Source organism: Chanos chanos, chromosome 1 (assembly GCF_902362185.1).
Source record: "Chanos chanos chromosome 1, fChaCha1.1, whole genome shotgun sequence".
NCBI classification, from domain to species: domain Eukaryota; kingdom Metazoa; phylum Chordata; class Actinopteri; order Gonorynchiformes; family Chanidae; genus Chanos; species Chanos chanos.
This window is the reverse complement of record NC_044495.1, coordinates 42428281-42447749: the sequence shown is the minus strand read 5'-3', so window position 1 is coordinate 42447749 and position 19469 is coordinate 42428281. Positions and strand designations below refer to the sequence as shown.

General features: G+C 41.3%; 2 protein-coding genes across 2 annotated transcripts in view; both read right to left on the bottom strand.

Moving 5' to 3' along the window:
* Positions 1-965, bottom strand: part of tmtc2a (transmembrane O-mannosyltransferase targeting cadherins 2a) — a 57230-nt gene extending 56265 nt beyond the window's left edge. Inside the window, exon 1 of the mRNA XM_030784122.1 lies at positions 883-965. Within this exon, the coding sequence (XP_030639982.1) occupies positions 883-965 (83 nt within the window). The remainder of the gene's footprint in view (positions 1-882) is intronic.
* An 8259-nt stretch (positions 966-9224) lies between these two features.
* On the bottom strand, positions 9225-19212 carry mettl25 (methyltransferase like 25). Its single transcript, XM_030784255.1, has 13 exons — positions 19008-19212; positions 18615-18788; positions 18146-18264; positions 17627-17794; positions 17126-17560; positions 16416-16563; positions 13382-13476; positions 13077-13106; positions 12435-12508; positions 11677-11770; positions 11087-11161; positions 10450-10521; positions 9225-9374 (listed from the first exon to the last, which is right to left on the bottom strand). Exons 1-13 carry the CDS (start codon positions 19210-19212, stop codon positions 9276-9278), a joined length of 1788 nt encoding a protein of 595 aa, XP_030640115.1. The 3' UTR covers positions 9225-9275.
* Positions 19213-19469: the final 257 nt, after the last annotated feature.

Below are 19469 nucleotides of genomic sequence, written 5' to 3'. Positions count from 1 at the left end.
TGTTGGCAAACAGACTACGGGGCTATAAACTGAACATTCACATCACATTTCCATTCAGAGAGGTATAGCTTGTGACTGCGTCTCGGGCAAAACAATGAACGTTTAATTGTTTTTGCAGATAACGACAAGTTTCACCTGTGAGTAAACTTGAAACAGCTGTGTTCTTTATTAAAGTCGGCAAGAGTTTCCTGTTAACTAAAGCAGATCTTCTCGCTTCGTGGATTGTTGCGTTTCAATGAACCGTAAGGAAAGCCGCCCGCGGCTGGGTTATAACGTGTTTAGTTAGGCGTGCTTCGTTTGCCTATTACGTTAAGATGCTCTCATCAAAACATCTAAAATGTTCACGGACCTTAATCCCCCACGGCAAGAAATCGTTATTCATTTTACACTGCTGTAACCAATTAAACATGAGTCTCACCCGGTCAGAGAGAGAGAGAGAGAGAGGTAGAGAGAGAGCCCTTTCAACTGTACTGCTACATATCTAAGAAACGTGTATCGGTTTCTCTAACAGCCGCCACCGGGAATCTTTTATGCACAACAAGCGCCTGGCGCAAGTCTTATCGCACAATGAGTGGACAATGTAGAACCTCAATAACTCAGCGAAGACCGTGTAAAAAGATTAACATCTTCTGCACCGTACAAACTATGTCGCAACAGCATTTTTCGTAAAGTTGTTTGTTACAAGTTTAAGAGGACCAACATAAACTCGTTCACTCGGGCAAGAAGCCATCCACCAAATTATTATGTAATACGGTTTCGGCTTGTGCGGTAAAAGAACACAGCAAAACGTGTGCTACGTCGAGACGCTGTCACAAACTGGCTTTCACACACACCGGCGTGTTTAAAATGAGAATGACATGTAGGACACTGAAGCGCTTGTACCTGTCATCGTAGCAAAAATCCGCGTTGAGTGTGTTCATATAGAGGACCAAAGCCACAGCGCTGCAAACCAACTCTGTAATCATTTCTTAACAGAAAAAACAGGCGGTAAAATAAAAAACAAAACAATGACAAGTCAATCTCAGATTCGCGCTGTGGTCCTCATTGTTTTGGTTCGTTAGCGATACAAAAATTCCAGCTCGCCCATCGTGAGCGTAGTCTCTTAAACCAGTCGACTCTGCTCCTCTCTCTAACCCATTTTAAGATTAAGTGGGCAAGCGATCTTTTCGACCCATCAGGATAGAGTGAGAGTCATCGCAAATGTACTCTAGAGGATATACAGATGCTCGCTGTACTAAACGCACTGAGAGGCAGACACACATCCTCAACAGAGATACCCTCCAATGGAACGAGCCGCATGTGCCAGAAGAAACGTTGCGCATGTGCAATGCTCCTCCTCGGCTCTGTGCTTGACGCTCTGTTAAGCGACTTAAGCGGCGCTGAATCTCTGAACTCCGTATATTGGTCTGAATACATTACATTACAAAAAAAAAAAACATTTTTAGCGTGTTTTGTGCTACACGGTTTGAAAGCCGTTAGGGTAGTCAAACAGTTTGCCACCTGCCGCGTACAAATGCTGATCAAGAGACGCAACATGCAATGCATCACTAAAATCATTCTGGCAGCGAAAGAAGTGTAAACATCGCTGTGTAATTAAATGAGCTGGAAACCCCTGAGAATGGGTGTGAGAGGAGGAACAAGTGTGTGTGTGTGTGTGAGTGTGTGCATTAGACAGAGAGAGAAGAGAGAGAGAGAGAGAGAGAGAGAGAGATTAATGCAATGCTCTGGCACCCTGTGGTGAAGTTTGATTTCTGTGTGTGTGTGTGTGTGTGTGTGTCCTGTTTTGAAAGTGTGGTGAAACCCCACTGTGGACCAGCTGGGCTACAGCTTGATTTGCCGTTGGAGTTCAAAAAGAGAAAGAGAGAAAGAGAGGGAGAGAGAGGGTTGTAAATCCATACTAGCAGAGGGAAGAGATGGAAAAACAGATGGCTCAGGCCAGGAGGGAGAAGGAGAAGAAAACAGCAGTCCCCTCGCGAGGTCAGATCCTTGCCGCGGTGATGACCCGGGTCTAGACCCCAGACCACTAACCTGACTCTGACCCTTAAGAACATGCCAAAGCACAAATGTTGCTTTCACAACATCCGCCTGTAAGGATCAGCATCTTCAGACACATGACTGCTCAGAATCTCATCTGATCTCAGCATCTGATCCACATCTTAGTGCTGTATGTTTCAGCAAGAAACCAAAGAGTTAATGTTTTGTTTCTCTTTTCTGGAACGCTCCAGGACAAAATGGAGAGGATCGCACTGTGACCATGTGACCAAGGCCTGTGCTCAAAGAGGAAAACTGAACAACAGTGATATGAAGAAATGTCTTTTCTAGCCTTTAGTAGTTTGTGAATAGAAAAGGTTTAGAGAGAGAGAGAGAGTAAACCCTGCAAAAAGTTGTACCACATTACGAGAGATAACTATTAAGAAACTATTGAACTAAGAAATTATTAAACTCTAAAGTGGCATAACCATTAAAAAGGAAAAGGTCTCATTTAAACCTCTCGTAAAGAGGGTCTGTCTGTGTGTGTGTGTGCGTGTGTGCATGTGCGTGTGCGTGTGTACATGTGCATGTGTGTGTGTGTGTGTGAGAGAGAGAGAGAGAGAGAGAGAGAGAGAGAGAGAGAGAGAGAGAGAGAGAGAGAATGTGTGTGTATGTGCACTTGCAGGATTAAAGCAGAGGAAACCAAACGAATGGCACTTCCTGTGACAGCAAACAGCTGCAGACGGGGTGAACAGGTTAACACAACCTGCTTACTCTCTGAGAAGACTGACGTGGCTATGCTCTCTCAGGCACTCTGGGTAACGACTATCGGTTTTCGACCAGCATTTATGGTCTTTGGCCCTCTGCTCTGCTTCACTCAAGCTGTTTATGCCAGTCACAGAACCTTTTTTTCCTCCTTTCCTGCACCATCAGCACTAATTTCTTGGATATTTATCATTGTTATGGCCTAGCCAACAATTTGTTTATTAGGTTTGTGTGAAAGCATTATATATGTGTGTGTGTGTATATATATATATATCCGTGTTTGTGTGTATACATATATACATACATACATATATACATATATGTGTGTGTGTGTGTGTGTGTATATATATATATTTTTTTTTAATACTTAAACATTAGACTAAAAAGCTTTACCTTTGAAAAACCCCATCAAGTTGTCTTTTTTAATATCTTGTAGAAGAATGTTTATCAGATATGGAAACCTGCTGACCAGCATAAATTTGTTTTACTTCTACACATAGGCACTTGATTCAGTTCTTTCGATATTTATTGAAACCAAATTATAGTCGTACCTGTAGGGACAGAGAGAAGTCTATTTGTCCCCACACGAAGTGAAATTTATTTGAGAATTGTTGTAATGGCCTTCTATGGTCCCTAGGGGGCATAAACATGTGAATCTTCAACAGCCTGAGAGTTGTGGAGGGGGTCAGGGGTTGAGGCCAGGGGGTGGGCTGGGTGGTGGGTACCAAAAATGAGATCACACCAACAGTTAGAAACATTCAGCATCCGTTCATCCAATCTTTTCTTCTCTATGTGTATCTTTGAACGTAAGCAAATCTACATTCACTTCACACTCCCAGCTGCACAGTTACTATTAGCAGAAGTCCATTAGGAGGCACTAATAATACACTCCTATGCATGTCCTATTTCATTGTTTTTCCTCTGGACAGAAACTTTCCATCAGGACTGATAAAGATCACATGGGAAGGCATAAATCATCGTCGGTGGCGACACAACTGGAGTCACTCCTGTTCAGAAATAGAAGAAACTCCATTTAAGTCAAAGTCAGACTCATAGTCTAAAAACACTGCATTCAGAAGTTGTGCTTAGCTGTGATAAGAGTACAGGTCAAAGAACAAGCCAGCGGCTCTCCTCCGTTTCCAAAACACACATATACACCGTCAAAGCTATTGTAGGAATTTTCTGGAGGTATAATTGATTTTTTTTCTCTCTCTTTTCTTTTCTAGCTCTTTTTTTACATTATTTTACAGAGTGGTTTGTTGTTTCTCATTAATCATCAGAAACATACCAGAGACACTTTTAAAATGAGGTTTGTACTCATAGCTGGCGGTTAAGAGTCATATGTCTTTGTGGTCAACGGTGAGATTTGTGTTTGAACTTCACTTTGCTTTAATCATGGAATAACATCTGTTTGGCTGATTACAGAGCGAGAACACGATTCAGACAGGAGCGGTAGAATGGGACCAGTAGTTTTTCTTTTTAAAGTTTTAAACAGATAAATGATTTCTCTCACTGAGAACACACTAATGCTACAGAGACGGCTCTCCAAATCTCTCAGTTAATATCATAATTCATAATCTTGTAATAAATATTATATTCATCATTTTCCCTGTCTGAGAACTCTCTGTCTCCTCGCTCTCTGGATATTTACAGTTGCTTTTCCATATTTTAGGCCAATGTATGAGAGAGTTTTGGAACTAAACAAGTTTTATAACTTCCTAGTTGCCTGTAAAACGATCAGTCTCAGTGTAACACCCTTCACAAAATTGTGGTCATCCGTAGGCCTGTCTAAAGATAGGACATGATTTTTTATGACTGGACAGATGTGTTTCAGAGCATGTTAGGGTGGTGTAATGTGTAACAAAGTGTATTTGGTGGTGATATAGAGCATCTGTGACAATGGGCAGAAAGATAGACAGCCAATCAGCTTTCAAGAAAGCCAAGCCAGATGGGCCAATCACAATGAACATCAATCACAAAACTTAGTAAAATCATCTCACCGTGATATTTGTTAATATGTTGAATTTTATTATTTTTTACTTGATCTTGATCCGAATAAGAAATTCTACTACAACAAATGTTTAAAAGATGGAAGAGATTAGAGATGGATTATTTTACACCTGTGGGATTAATGAAGGCGAGACAGACTGGCATTTCATCAAAGAGATGTAACATCAGTTTAAGAATTAGACTTAATTAAATCATTTATTCATAAATTCCAACATATTTTAGAGAAACACGACATCAAACTTTGGTAAGAAAAAAAGCATCCAAGTGACTCTGGAGGTATGAACAGAAAACAAACTGATATGGAGATAAAGTTTAGACACTGCATGTAGATGAATACTCAAATCCAGCCTGTGTGTAAAACACTCTTGTTGAGAACTCCTGTGGCTCCTCATCCCATCTCCTGGTGAAGACCTTCTGAAACATAAAGCATGCTGGGTTTTTATGCTCTCTTGGATGTGTCAAGCTAGGTAAGACTTTATGAAGAGCAAGGCTCATTTCCATTATTTAGAAATGTAAGTTAGTTGGTGTTTGTTTGTATACGTTAACTGTTTAACATGAATGTATGGTGGATGTTGCCATGGCAACAGTTTCCATAGTCAGTCATCACAAAGTGACACGTGGTTTTTAAGAGAACCGGTCAGAAGGCCATAATCAAGCCACTGGTTTACAGAAGACGTGTTCTTGGCTAAACAAAAATGAGAGGGTATGGGGTGAGAAGAGTATTTTTGTTATTATTCTCTGTGTTATTTCTCTCTCTCTCTCTCTTTCTCTCTCTCTTGGCCCACTCAGACTGGTTATGGCCACAGTGTTTGACTTAGGTCCTAAAAATCCTGTTTATGGTTTTCAAAGTGAAAAATTGGACAAGCTGGTAATTATTTTCAGATGGAAGTCATCAAGTGTCATTAAGGATGGGAACGTGGGTGTGTGTGTATGTAAGAGAAAGAGAAGGAGGGAGGGAGGGGGAGAGGAGACAAAATAATGAGAAGGGAGTAACAGGATGAATCTTTTGCCACTGTCCTGTATGCCATTTGGGCTCCCAAACAGACAAGGTGCTGATGGAGACAGATTGCATCTCTCTCTCTCTCTCTCTGTTCACAGAATGAAAACACAGACCGTCCGCTTCCTTCTGTCCCTCTCTCTCTCTGTGGTTCCAGAGGATTTGTTAAAACAGTAATTGCTGATAAGGATTGTCACACTTCACCTCTCTCTTCATTTCCTTTTCCTTTCTGTCCCACAGACGGATGTCTTACCAGCTCCGTCCACCCTGTCGGCTCTCTCAGTTTATAATTTCACTCCTTTTTTTAGAAATGAAAAAAAAAAAATTTTACCGACCCATTTATGGTATTAGGTGTTTTTCAAGCTTTTTCTGAAGATTTCCTGCCAATACACAATTAGACAGAGAAGACATGTGGTGTGGGCCATTCGTGGTGGAAAATTAGCGAGTGAAATTCAACATTTGCTTTGTTAGCTAGGCCTCAGAGTAGCCAGAATGTTATTCTTTGGTTCAGTAAATTTATATACATTTGGAATCGCATTTTTAGCATCATTGTTTTATTTAAGTGGACTAATTTCAATAATCCTGAATGGGCAGTGTACATGGTTCATTGATTCAGTGTTTTTTTTTAAATTTCAACTTATTTTATTTTCAAAATATCTGTCAGTATATCCTTATAGTAACTAAAAAAGTTGATCACATTCAGTTAAAACTGTTGGATGAAAAATGACCAATACCTTTTTGGCTGGTGTAACTGATGTGATGCACATGTGACTGAACTATATACTTTCCCAGACCAACCGACAGATCATAGCTTTTCTTTGCAATGATATAATGGGGTTTTTGCATTTTAAAAAAAATGAAAAAAAACCCAAAAAGCTATGGTACTCACTGCAATTAAACAGTGTTGTATATCTATATGAGGTACTATATAAAAGTATCACTCGTTGAGACAGTCTGATAGTGTTGTAAATCTATATGAGGTACTATATAAAAGTATCACTCGTTGAGACAGTCGGACAGTGTTGTATATCTATATGAGGTACTATATAAAAGTATCACTCGTTGAGACAGTCGGACAGTGTTGTATATCTATATGAGGTACTATATAAAAGTATCACTCGTTGAGACAGTCTGATAGTGTTGTATATGAAGTACTATGTTTGCTTTTGCTGTGAAGCTTTTCAGAAAAAACACTTAAAAAAAAAAAACCTGAACACAGTCCTTGGCCCCTGGATATCAAATGACACGTGTGATTACTGTGGCCTGTAACCGTGAAAAACATCAAACCTCTAAACCAGAATAATCGTAGCTGCGGGATGTGGTTGCTAGGGAGGATTTGACAACATTGACAACAAGTGTTTTCAGCTTCTTTTTGCCAACATACTAAAATGGAAATGTCTTATTTTGGAGCCTAAAGTGCATGACAGGGAAAAGTCCCATTTGATTTTGTCCCATCCTATCTCCTCAAGAGTTTTTTTTCTGTGTTCCCTCACTTCAGATGAAAAAAAAGAAAAAAATCAGCAACAGGAAGTTAAGGTGTGTGTTAACGCATTTCCCATCTTTATTTCTGTCAGAGAAATTTCTGCTCCCTCTAAGTGCATCTTTCCTCATTTCCTGAGCCTTTTTCCTGACGCCGATTCAGTCAGAGGAACAGGAAATGTTAAAAGACAGCTATCGTGACACACAGGGGCTTAATTTAGACCAAAACTGCCATTTCCACGATAATGATGTTTTTGGCACTTGGCCAAGGTGGCACCAGACAAACAAAAAATAAAGACAAAAAAAAAATAAAACACTCAATGCCTCAATGCTCCCAGTTCAAATACTGACCCCCCACCCCCCACTATTGGAAAATGGCAGCTGGTTTTTGGTAAAGCCTTTTGAGTGAATGGGGGGAAAAAACACCATAAAACCACTGTGTTTGTGTTTGTAGATTACATATTTGCCAAGAGTAAAACTGAACAGTCGGGCGGCGGAGCAGTGGAGCATTTACATGCAGGGAGACTTTTTATGTTTTGCTTTTCCGTGACATAAACAGGCCAAAGCAATGAGTCACAGCTCAGAGACTTTTACAGTAGTGTTTCTCAATGCTACTCCTGGAGCACTGCAGCACTGCTCTAACAAGGACAAACCTGAATCAAATCATCAGCCAATTATCACGTGCTTAATTACCTGTGACAGGTGTGGTAGAGCTAAAATTAAAGCACAGAGTGGGAAAGAGACACACACAGCTGAGGCCAAAATGTCTCTCTCTCTGGGTCCAGCGTGAAAAAAACAAAAAAACAGCAGTGTTTGTATTTGCAGAAGGGACTGGATTGATTTGCACTGATTTAAACTCCCCTGGCATTTAAATTCAAAGTCCACATCCTGTGATGTCTAGACAATTCAATCCAAATTCAAACACATGGATGAAACATTTCAGTTCTCTTCCGAGTGAACCTGCTGCAGTATATGGAGTGTTAGAGCTTGGAGATCCTGTGATATGTCTGTTTCATTAAGTTATTGCACTCAGAGCGTACACTTCACAGTTGTACCTGCTGGACCACAACTCATTTGTAAAACTATGACACACACACACACACTACACAAATCACGTTAAAACAAAAATAGTGAAGAATTCACTGAGTTGTGAGACACAGTGAGGAGATGAGAAGACAGGAAATGGGACAGACAGGTGGGAAGACAGTACCACTGCACTAGGTGAAGGTAGAAAACCAGAGGGAGAGCACGTGATGTAGGTTTTCTTATTCATTCTGACAACATTAAATCAAAGCTCAAGATATTCCTGTAGGAAGGTTCTTACTCATGCACCAGTACTGGAAAAATCTGGATTTTTGGGTTATGATTTTTCAGCTGACTGAAAAATGTGTTCTCTCCCAGGACTGTTCTTGCTGCTCTGCGTCTAGTTCCTATGAAGTGTCCTCTTAACTAAGAGTGAAATTTTTCACCCACCTTGACCTTGATACACACAAAACCACAGCGCACATCAAGAAATGACATCTTCACCAGTAAGCATTGCAGGTGACTGAACTCAGATGTAAAAAAAAAAGAGGAAGAAAAAAACGGGGGTTCATTTATCGTTGTTAATATGCGTGTCTAATGAGTGAATGCAGTGAGGAGTAGTCAAGCTAATTAATATTAATAGTCCAATAAACACCAGAGTGAGAGCAGCAGCTCGGAGACAACCGAGCGTTAAACGGAGCATGTGGTAACCGTGACGACAGCGACCCATTCCAAGGTGACTTACAAATCAGACGTGCATAAATGAATATAGAACACTTCTGCTAAATCCTCAGAGAAAACCAAAGCGCTGTTATGATTATTATTATTTTCTTTTTCTTTACCCTCTAATTATCAGCATCCTGCAGTGCAGTTACTGCTGGGCTTTTCGGTTTACTACAAGAATAAAAAAAATGACTGTGTTTATTTATTTAAAATGACAAGACAAACAGGTACATGTTAATAAAACATTAAAAAAAATGATCAGAAAACGACATCGGTTGGAGTAATGAGGTAATGTTTCCAACGGGTGTCATGTTTTCCCAGAAGTCTTCACTCCGACGACTGCGTAACACCGCGGTGACCTCAGCGGGTCAAAGAGCTGCACGAGGGCTGAAACACGGACGTTCTCCTGCACAAAAACCACAACAGAGTGAAAAGACACGCATTCTCTCTCTCTCTCTCTTACTGTGAAACAGTTCATCACAGTCTAACCCAAACTGGCTCTCTCAAACTGGCTCTGTTCTCTTTGTCACGGCTGGTTGGTGAAGGAGAGCTCAGCGTCTCCAAAAAGGGAGGTCAGATGGAGAGTTTCAGAAACAGACTGACATCAGTCATAATCAAACTCGCTGAGACAAAGAGGGTCAAAGGTCGTTAACTGACCGGCGATTTTCGCCAGCGCTAATGAACAGCGCCGACTTTACACCCCTCGCAAGTCTGCCAGACGCCCAAAGCCTGCGCAGACTCACAAATGTAAAACAAGTCCACGGAAGGTTAGTCATACTGGTATTTTCACACACCGCTCTGTAGAATCTATGGCCTCTTTGTGAAATAAGCATGTCATATGTGCATTAGTGTGGAGATGGTGATTGGACTTCATTAGATACTCTACTCTGAACAGTCAGTAACTCTTCTGGATCTCTGTCAAACCTACTCCAACTTTAGTCTCGTTTTTACAAACCATTTCTGGTCACCAGACAGATTTCAGTTCTGGCTTCACGCAGTGGGAAACTGTCTCTCCCAGTTTTATGTCATACACCACAGTTTGTTTCTTTAAAGGGGGCGGGCATAAGCTGTCTGTATACAGGTGAGAGTAAGACAGGGCAGTGGGCCATGATCATGTGACCAGCAAAGTCCCTGCAGTGAAGCACATAGAGGGAATTATGGGAAAATCACAGGTGTGTCAGAGTGGTCTTTTGTGATCTCTCTGTTTTTTTTCTCATGCCTTTGATGTTGTCATTATTTGAGGGACTCTGATTGCAAATTCCACTGAGGGTGGAAACAAAAGTCTGCAATCAAAAGTTCAGCTGCTGTAATAAATCTTTTCAGGCCTTTTTAATTCTAATATAAATCACTTTCAAAACATACTCTTGTAATGCTCAGAACAATGTTTTAAAATGATAAATAAATAGAACGTTATCTGAGCTCTGAATACAGACACAGGGATCATTTCTGACGCGTCATCTATCATTTCCGGTGTGCATTACCTGCTCCTTTAGGTAACACAGACGATCCAGCAGAATCAGGCCCTCAATGCAGGGAGCTAGAGTCACCTTCAGCTGGAAAAACACACCACACACTCAAATATATCACAGCAGTCTCCCATTTATCAGCCCTTACTATCGCTCTATCAGCCTTCCCAGGCTACGGACTGCAGGCAGTATAAGTGCACAATGAAAAATGCTAGTCATTCTGACTGTTTGTAGGGCAAAACAAAATCCCAATATTCATGCAGTGCGTATTTTAGAGCAAACATGACATGTCTTTACCAAGTCATCAGTGATTGTACCCTGAATCAGTGAATATTAGACTAGAGAAATGTATGACTACCATTGTTTTTTTTTGTTGTTGTTGTTTTACACTCGCTCATGAAACTAAAGGTACTTTACTGCACATTAAAGCTTGACTGTGCATATACACTGAACAGTCTCAGATTACAGATAGTGAATATATGCTGAGTGGATATAACTACAAACTTCTATAGTTTCCAACTCCACGATCCACAGATAGGGTGTTGAGCGTGCAGATATGAAGTCCTTCTCCATTTACTCACAGCTAAGAGTGTGTGTGTGTGTGTGTGTGTGTATGCATGAGTGTGCGTGCGTGCGTGTGCGTGGGACTCACCATATTAAAAGCCACCATCTCATTCATCCTGGGTTTGTATTGGTCATGGTAACCCTGGATAATACTGTCTGAGAGCTGAGGAAAGAGAGAGAGAGTGGGAGAGAAGAGAGAGAATAATGTTTTATGCCCTGGAGATATTTTTGAAAATAAGATCGATGGCACATTGAAAAGACAGGTCTCTAATCGAATCATTTAAAGTCAAAAAAAGACAGTGGGGTCAAAGGGCAGTGCTCACTGACAGAACACGCCTGAGGGAATGAGGAAGTGAAATTCTACACTTGTCTCCAAAGTCAGCAATCATTTACCGGGCGTTAGCTCTCATACCCAACTCACTGTCCCACAGCATTTCAACAGGCCTTGAATTCACAAAGCTGAGTTAATATAACAGTTTTCACTCACATGGCATTGACCTTTATTGCATCATTTTCACAGATTGATTTCATCCAATAAAAGACAAGTTAAAATGTCCAGTTAGAATTATAAAACAAAAGTCACAGGTCAAAGACAAAGTGAATCATCATTCTGGACAATATGTGAATTCAGTGACTGTTTCAGAAATTTCCCTAACATTCCCAGTTTTCCTTTACAACCTTAGAGTCATCCAGTTGCAGCTTCCGGAGCGCTCTCCGAACGTAGTCCACAAATGAAGAAGCTTTGGAGTATACATTGCCCACACGCCTCTCACTGTCAAAGACAAAATACACACAAACACACACACACACACACGTTATAAAATGATAAGAAGTCTATTTTTTGCAAGTGACATGATGACCAAGTGAAAACAAACACTGACAAACATCGTGTAAAAGCAGCAACTTCATGATCATTTGAATCACTGACAATGTATGTAACACACTAACGTCGATCATTTGCTGTGTGAACTGTCAGTCATTTTAAATCTATTTCTGGATATTCACACAATCTTTCAGCCACATCTGATCGTTGATCCTGACCCTTATGTCCCTAAAAAGTGTCAAAGGATGAGTAAAATCTACAAACAAAAAGTCAAACAGTGCCCAACAGGTACTATAATGTCCATAGAACATTAATTACACACTACACATTAAACAGTAACAGCATATACATCCATTCAACTAATAAAATCATAGCACTAAATATAATAATGACTAATGAAAATGTAATCCAATTACTGGACCATTTAATTCTGATGACTGAAGCAATAAGCATGAAGCATTAATGACTGAAATCATTTGAAAAAAACATTTGAAATCATTTAATGTGTCTCTAAGGGCTGAATTGTGTGAACTGCTCAGGCTTCACACTACAATAACATAAACTTCAAGCTGTTCTAATAGTCATTATTACAGGTAATAATCACACGCAGTACCTTTTATGAGCATCATAATGGTCCTGTAGAATGACATGAAGAACAGCTCTGTAGAAGAGTGATTCCATAGGCAGCTGGGAAAGACAGAGAAACAAAGGCCTTTCAGCCAATCAGACGCTCTCAAAATCCACCATCAGTGTCCACCATGGTTTCAGCTGATAACTGGTACAATAAACGAGCATTACCAAACAAGTCAGGAAAAACTAAAAATGAAAGTACTGTAATGTGAGACAAATCAAACCCAACACATTATCGGTCAAATTGACAGCCTGTCATCGAAAAATGGCAGTTTGTACGTAATTGGGTTGTGTTTTTCCATGATTATCCCTATATTCAGACTGGGCCCAGACAGAATATGCTGACTGGTTTAAGCCTGTTTCTTTTTCAAATTTCCATCGCATGATGGGGCAGGAAAGTTTGATATTTGACTGAATCTATGAACACTTAAACACACAAATCGCTCCTGCTGGTGAGGCTTTAATTTACCATTAAATCCTCTGATAATATTACTATCTGATGTACAAATATCAGTGTCACACATATATAATATTGTTATTAATATGAACCTGGTAATGAAACATACTTTAATCTCATGTGAATAAGCACAGAGATGACTCAGTTTTCAGTGTAATCAGCACTCACCCCTCCTCCAACTGTCACCCTCTCTAGGGCCTGTGGACAAGAGTAAAAATAATCTGAATGAAGCTGAACAAATGAATCAAATACAAAAAAAGACATTTTTTTTCCCAAAGTCAGCAACACCTGGTTTTACAACACAGAATGAAACAAGTGAGCGAGCATCTGTATACAGTACAGTCAAAAATTTGGACACAGGTGTGAAAGTGAGTCCAAACTTTTGACTAGTACTGTACACCAAAATTGTGTAGGTAAAAGTCAATATGTCAATATACGTGTGTAAGTCAGATGAAAGAATGAGTCACACGAACCAGACATGCTGACATCCTGGCATTTCTCCCACAGAAACAAGCCTGACCCCTCAGGTACTGACTCACAGGAAACCCATATATTCCATTCTCACACTCTGCAAAGAAACAACAAAGAATTCAACAAAACAAAACCAAATGAACAGGGTTATGGGTTATGATCATCCTACCCAGAAGAACGACTGCCGCCCTCCTGTTCTAGTCTCTATCATCAGCCCTGTTCTAGTCTCTATCACCAGCCCTGTTCTAGTCTCTATCACCAGTCCTGTTCTAGTCTCTATCACCAGCCCTGTTCTAACCTCTATCACCAGTCCTGTTCTAGTCTCTATCACCAGCCCTGTTCTAGTGTCTATCACCAGCCCTGTTCTAGTGTCTATCACCAGCCCTGTTCTAGTCTCTATCACCAGCCCTGTTCTAACCTCTATCACCTGCCCTGTTCTAGCCTCCATCACCAGCCCTGTTCTAGTCTCTATCACCAGTCCTGTTCTAGTCTCTATCACCAGCCCTGTTCTAGTCTCTATCATCAGCCCTGTTCTAGTCTCTGTCACCAGTCCTGTTCTAGTCTCTATCACCAGCCCTGTTCTAGCCTCTATCATCAGCCCTGTTCTAGTCTTTATCACCAGTCCTGTTCTAGCCTCTGTCACCAGCCCTGTTCTAGCCTCTATCACCTGCCCTGTTCTAGTCTTTATCACCAGTCCTGTTCTAGTCTCTGTCACCTGCCCTGTTCTAGCCTCTATCACCTGCCCTGTTCTAGCCTCTATCACCAGCCCTGTTCTAGTCTCTATCACCAGCCCTTTTCTAGTCTCTATCACCAGCCCTTCTGGCTGCTGGTATGTAGAATGAACCCACCCTAGCAACGACCATCCCACGTACGACAGTCAGGAAACCACCCAAACAGTGTCATTATTCCACAACTAAAGAACTGAATGTCTGCCAAGATAAAGCTGACTAATACAGCCATGAGGACAAAGGCATTAACTCCAAATGAGAGTAAATGAAATGGCTTAACATGAAAAACTGTTCCTATATCAGCCTCTGCAGGTAGCCTGTCTCTTTTGGCAGCTGATGTTACTTGTTGCTTACATATAACACAATATCTGCATTATGTCACAGAGTATGTGTGTGTGTGTGTGTGTGTGTGTGTGTGTGTGTGTGTGTGTGTGTGTGTATGTATGTGGGTGTAATGTTGCTGTCTCACAACTGGGGTGACTAACTCTGAAACTGAGAGAAACAACACTGTTAAGAACAGGCCTGGCAAACACATGGTGTGTTGAGGTTGTCACTCAAAGCCAAACAGTGGTTGAAAGGCTTTCGTAAAACAGAGAAAGAAAACACTGTTTATATAATGATCGCATTCTAATCAAATCTCATCCAAATCAAACACAATCTGGTGTCTCAAACCAAACACCAGCTCTCCCCCAAAATGCCTTAGGCCCGGAAACCCGATCGATCCTGACAGTAAACACACGCATTCGCTGAGGACCTCATGTAGAAGTTTTGGACTAATAGACAACATTACATTTGGCTTCATGATGTGTTCCACTGACCTAAGGCTAGTGCGGTCACCCTCACTCAGTGACTCCTCCTTAACAATCAGTGATTGGTTTTGATCACTGTCAGTCAATTTCTTTTAAATGCATGTCTCAGAAATCAGTAAAGGCTACCAATTGCTTACAAATCTGCCTTTGACTGTGAAAGAAGACTAACTTAGTGGAACTGTTACTAACACACTTGTATACAAAAAAGTCGCAAGGGTGAAAACGCTCATTTCTGTGTTTTGCTAACAAGGTCTCTGCGTATCTCTCGAAATTCCAAATCAATTATCTGTTTCAAAACCTTGTTTTGGTTTTTAAAATGACTTGGTCTGGACTGTTACTGGTGGACATAACACTATGTTAAAAATAGGCCTGAACTTACCTGAGAAACTGTTTTTCCAAAGTTTTTAAGCTTTCTGCATCTCTAAAAGTTTACGAGTCTTTTCACATGAACAACAAGAATAATGAGGGGCGTCACTGTAAAGCCAGTCTTTCGTGTCTTTTTTCCCTTCACTTTTCCTCTGATCAGTTTTGGCAGTATCCCAAATGGCTGAGTATATTTGATTACATCCAAATAAAATAAATAAATAAAATTAAATACAACACAAATGGGCAAAGTACCATTTTGTTGGGTTGGAACCAACACTAGTATAACAATTCTGAATCCAGCCAAACAAATTAGCCTTTAAAATATTTTGGAAGCGGTGTTACACATAAGCTATAAATCTCTCCAGTGATTTTCACTGTGTAAAGCCTTGGTTTGAACTATTTGAATTTGGGAAAAGGAGTCTGCTGGCCCTCACCCAGTTCAGTCCCACCTTACCTACTGACCGTCATTCAGGACCTATTAAACACAGAGGAGAGTTTCTGCCTTTTTTTTTCTTTTCTTGGCCAGAAAAATGAGTCATAATCTCTCCCCTCTGGTCGGGAAAAACTTTCACAGTTGTGACACAGTCACGGAGTGTCCTCCGGAAAGGAGAAAAGCTGACCAAAATTTGAGGTCTTCGCTTGACCTAAAATAATTTGTGTTTGTGTGTGTGTGTGTGTGTGTCTGTCTGCCAGAAACCACATGTCCCCTTGGAGCAAGAGGCAAGCAGATCTTAGGGAAGTAGCATGCTTATGTCACTGTGTCTTGGACTGGCGCAGGGTAATGTTCAGTGAACCAACACACAAATACACACACACACACACACACAAACATAAACACACAAACACAACCCCACACAGACACATCTAAAGTAACCGGGCACCTCAGGAGTGTATCTTCACAATGTGTAAGGTCATCTAACTTAGAGCCACAGTGATAACATACGTGTTGTCACAGAACTTTGGTTTATTCAATAGAGACTGCTGACCTGGGATCAGTTCTTACTTACGAATCTCTGACCTCACTATACAGTGCTACACTTTACAGTTTAAACAACAATCTGATCGTGGGTCAGTTTTCAAATGCAGACACTATTGGATGTGTGAGGTGAGATGGAGTCAGGGAGGGGAGATACCTTGTCTGGTGGGCTCAAACTCCTCAGAGAGGAGGTGGTAGCAGCAGCCAACGCTACACAAGGCATTCAGCTCCCGTTTGGCCACGAACATCCTCAGCGTGCTGGCAGCTAGGTCTCCACACGTGTGCAGTCCAACCAGAACTGCATCCTGGGTCAGAAACAGTGAGAGAAAACAGCCAGATCAGAGCAATCTTTCTGCACTGATGATGAGTAACGCTGGCACATAACCATGAGCTCACTAAAACCCAAACACTCACATGTACTTTCCTGAGAGCTGGAGTTTGTTCAAGTTTAGTGGATACATTATTTTTGTAACTATCTACTTCTTTAATGCCAACATAGTTTTGTATAATCATCACGTTAAATATAATTAGCATAACTGCTACTATCTAGCTGTCACAGAGAAGAGCTGCACACATCTGTGCTGAATTAAAAGTCTGCGTTACTGCAGTAGATGAACAAAGCTACAGAGTTAGGACATCAAGCTTTAGCTCACTATCACAAAACATGGCAAATTACAGCACATCAGCCTACAGGGCAGAGAGTGCATGTTATTGGCTGACTCACCAACCAATGACGCACCTTCGTCTCATCTCTGGAGACTGTGACGCTCTCAAAAGCAAAAATACTTGAAGGAAGCACCTGCAGAACTCTAGACTTACTTCAGGATGCAAAAATAATTTGAGACAAGTTAGGTTTTTGCCCCTCACCTCCAGTTCTGGAACGATTTCTTGGAGTTCCGTTTCCGCGGTGATGTAGGAAGTCAGAGGGGAGAATGTTATTCCATTGTTGGAACCATTGGCTTTGGCATTTTGAGCTTTCCTCTCCAGATTCTCCCTCTTCCGCCTCTCCCTCTCCTCCATGCTCAGCTCACTGGGAGGAACCCGAGGTGAAGGGGTCTCCACTACATCTAAAGACAACGCGCTAAGAAAAGGGTTTTCACCGTCTGGATTCACAGAGTCACAGGAATCTTCGTCAGGTTTATTTAAGAGGTGACATTCTTCCAAAACCCCATCCTTTTGGATCATTCTCTCATTCTTCTTCTCCTCTATATCCCTCCTCTCTCCTCCCTCAGAATGTCTACTTTCCACCTCCTTTTCTCTGCTGTCTTGGGGTTGGGACACTGTCGGGCAACCTGCCTCTATCTGTCTGATAGTTCCTTCATCTTCACATTCCTCCCTTCCCTTAGGCTGGTCTTCCTTACCCCTCACGGCTCTGCCGTGTCTCTGGTAGGCTCGAGAGAACTTTCTGAGTTTGCGGTTTCTCTCCTGGGCACCATGGGTGTTGGTAGCGGAGGAATCGATACCAAACACCTGTAACAGGTACTGCATGGACAGATACGTGCACAAGTAACCCTTACCTGAGCCCACATCTATAACCTGAGAGAAACAGAGAAAGAAAGGAGAAAGAATGGGGAGAGGGTGATGAAAAGGGAGAAATAGGAAAGGGGTACACAGGGATAAAGGAAGAGTGGAAAGGTGGAGGGGGTGGGAGGGGGGGTAATGGGGGAAGGTGAGGGGAAACGAAGGAGGAAAAAGAAAGGGAAAGAAGAAGAGACAAAAAGGGAGCACAAGGCAAAGAACGTTAAAGAGCACAGAGAGAGTGATGATGAATGAGAGAAAGATGAGAGAGATAGAGGTGTAAAAGTTAAAGAAGGTGTTGACATTTCATAACTATAAAAAGAGGATTGGATTTGACATAAGAAAAATTTTTGGAACGACGCCTCTGACCTGTTTGACCTCACAGTGTTTGGCCAGAGAAGACACCACCTCAGACATGGCCTGAACCTCGTGAGCCTTCTTACAGTTCATAAATTCATCAGGTACAATAATGTCATCTGGTGTCTCCCCTACGAATAAGACAGAGTGGATTTTAATGTGAGACCCTCAGTGCAGTGGAAAATCATGTTACTGAACGACAGAGGTTACTAAGGTCATGCTGTTTCAAAATCATCACCGAGACAGTTCTCTAGACATCATAGCAATCTCTTTGTGTATGCTTTCTTTTCTCTCTCCCTCTCTCTCTCTCTCTCTCACACACACACACCCAACCATCTTCATCATTCTTCAGAAGAGGACAGCGTGCAAGTCAACACTTTCCCATCTCATTTACAAAATGATTTATTTCAGTTTCCTCACTCTTGTTTCCAGGGCCAGCTTAAACTTTGCTTTTTTACTGAAGTGATTCTAGCGAGACTACCTTTTTCCACCTGTCTCTCTCCGCCGGCCGCTCTCAGGTACTTTAGTAGGTCCGTACGCGACAAGCACACACCGAGGCCCGGCAGGGAACGGTCTTTAGCAGCTTTTACCAGAGCAGAAACATCCACCAACTTTTTACTCTCGTTACAGAAACCAAACGTGGCCTTTTCCTTCACTGCACAGGAAAAAACAAAAGCATGTCCCATTCAGGGCTGTCAGCCGACCGCTATAAAATTAAATAAGCGTTTTGCATTCATTATGTCATTCAAACTATTGGGTTCATTATTAACTTCATTTGCAAAATAACCATTCTCACCCGACATCGAAGAATTAAAATGAACGCAATTAATTAATTTACTATTCAAACAACCTGTCACTTTGCAGTAAAATTTACCTTCGGGCGCCATCTTCAGGTCATTAGTAGAACCGAAGCATGTCAACACATCCTCGGGAGTCACAGCCATGAATTGGCTCCACACATCATGAGTGTAAAAGTCAACCGTGTGCGCATTAGCAATGCTTAAGGAAATGTGGAGAAAACGTTGAACTTCGTCTAGTTTTCGCTTTAACGCATCTAAGGTCACATCAGCAACAGCCATGCTACATGAAAACTCAAGAATCTAACATGACACGTTAATGTTGTACACTGCGAGGTTTCCTGTCTTCTGATGTACTCAGACGCCAGTAGATGAACTTAGATAGAAATGATTGTAAACCGTACTCATTTCGGCGCCATGTTTAGTGTACTGAAATACATTGTCAACAATAGAAGAAACCGTTGGCTTGTCAGCAACAGAAATGGCGCGCCTTCTTCATGTTCGATTTATAATGTCTGTCAATGGCAGCGTACGTAATA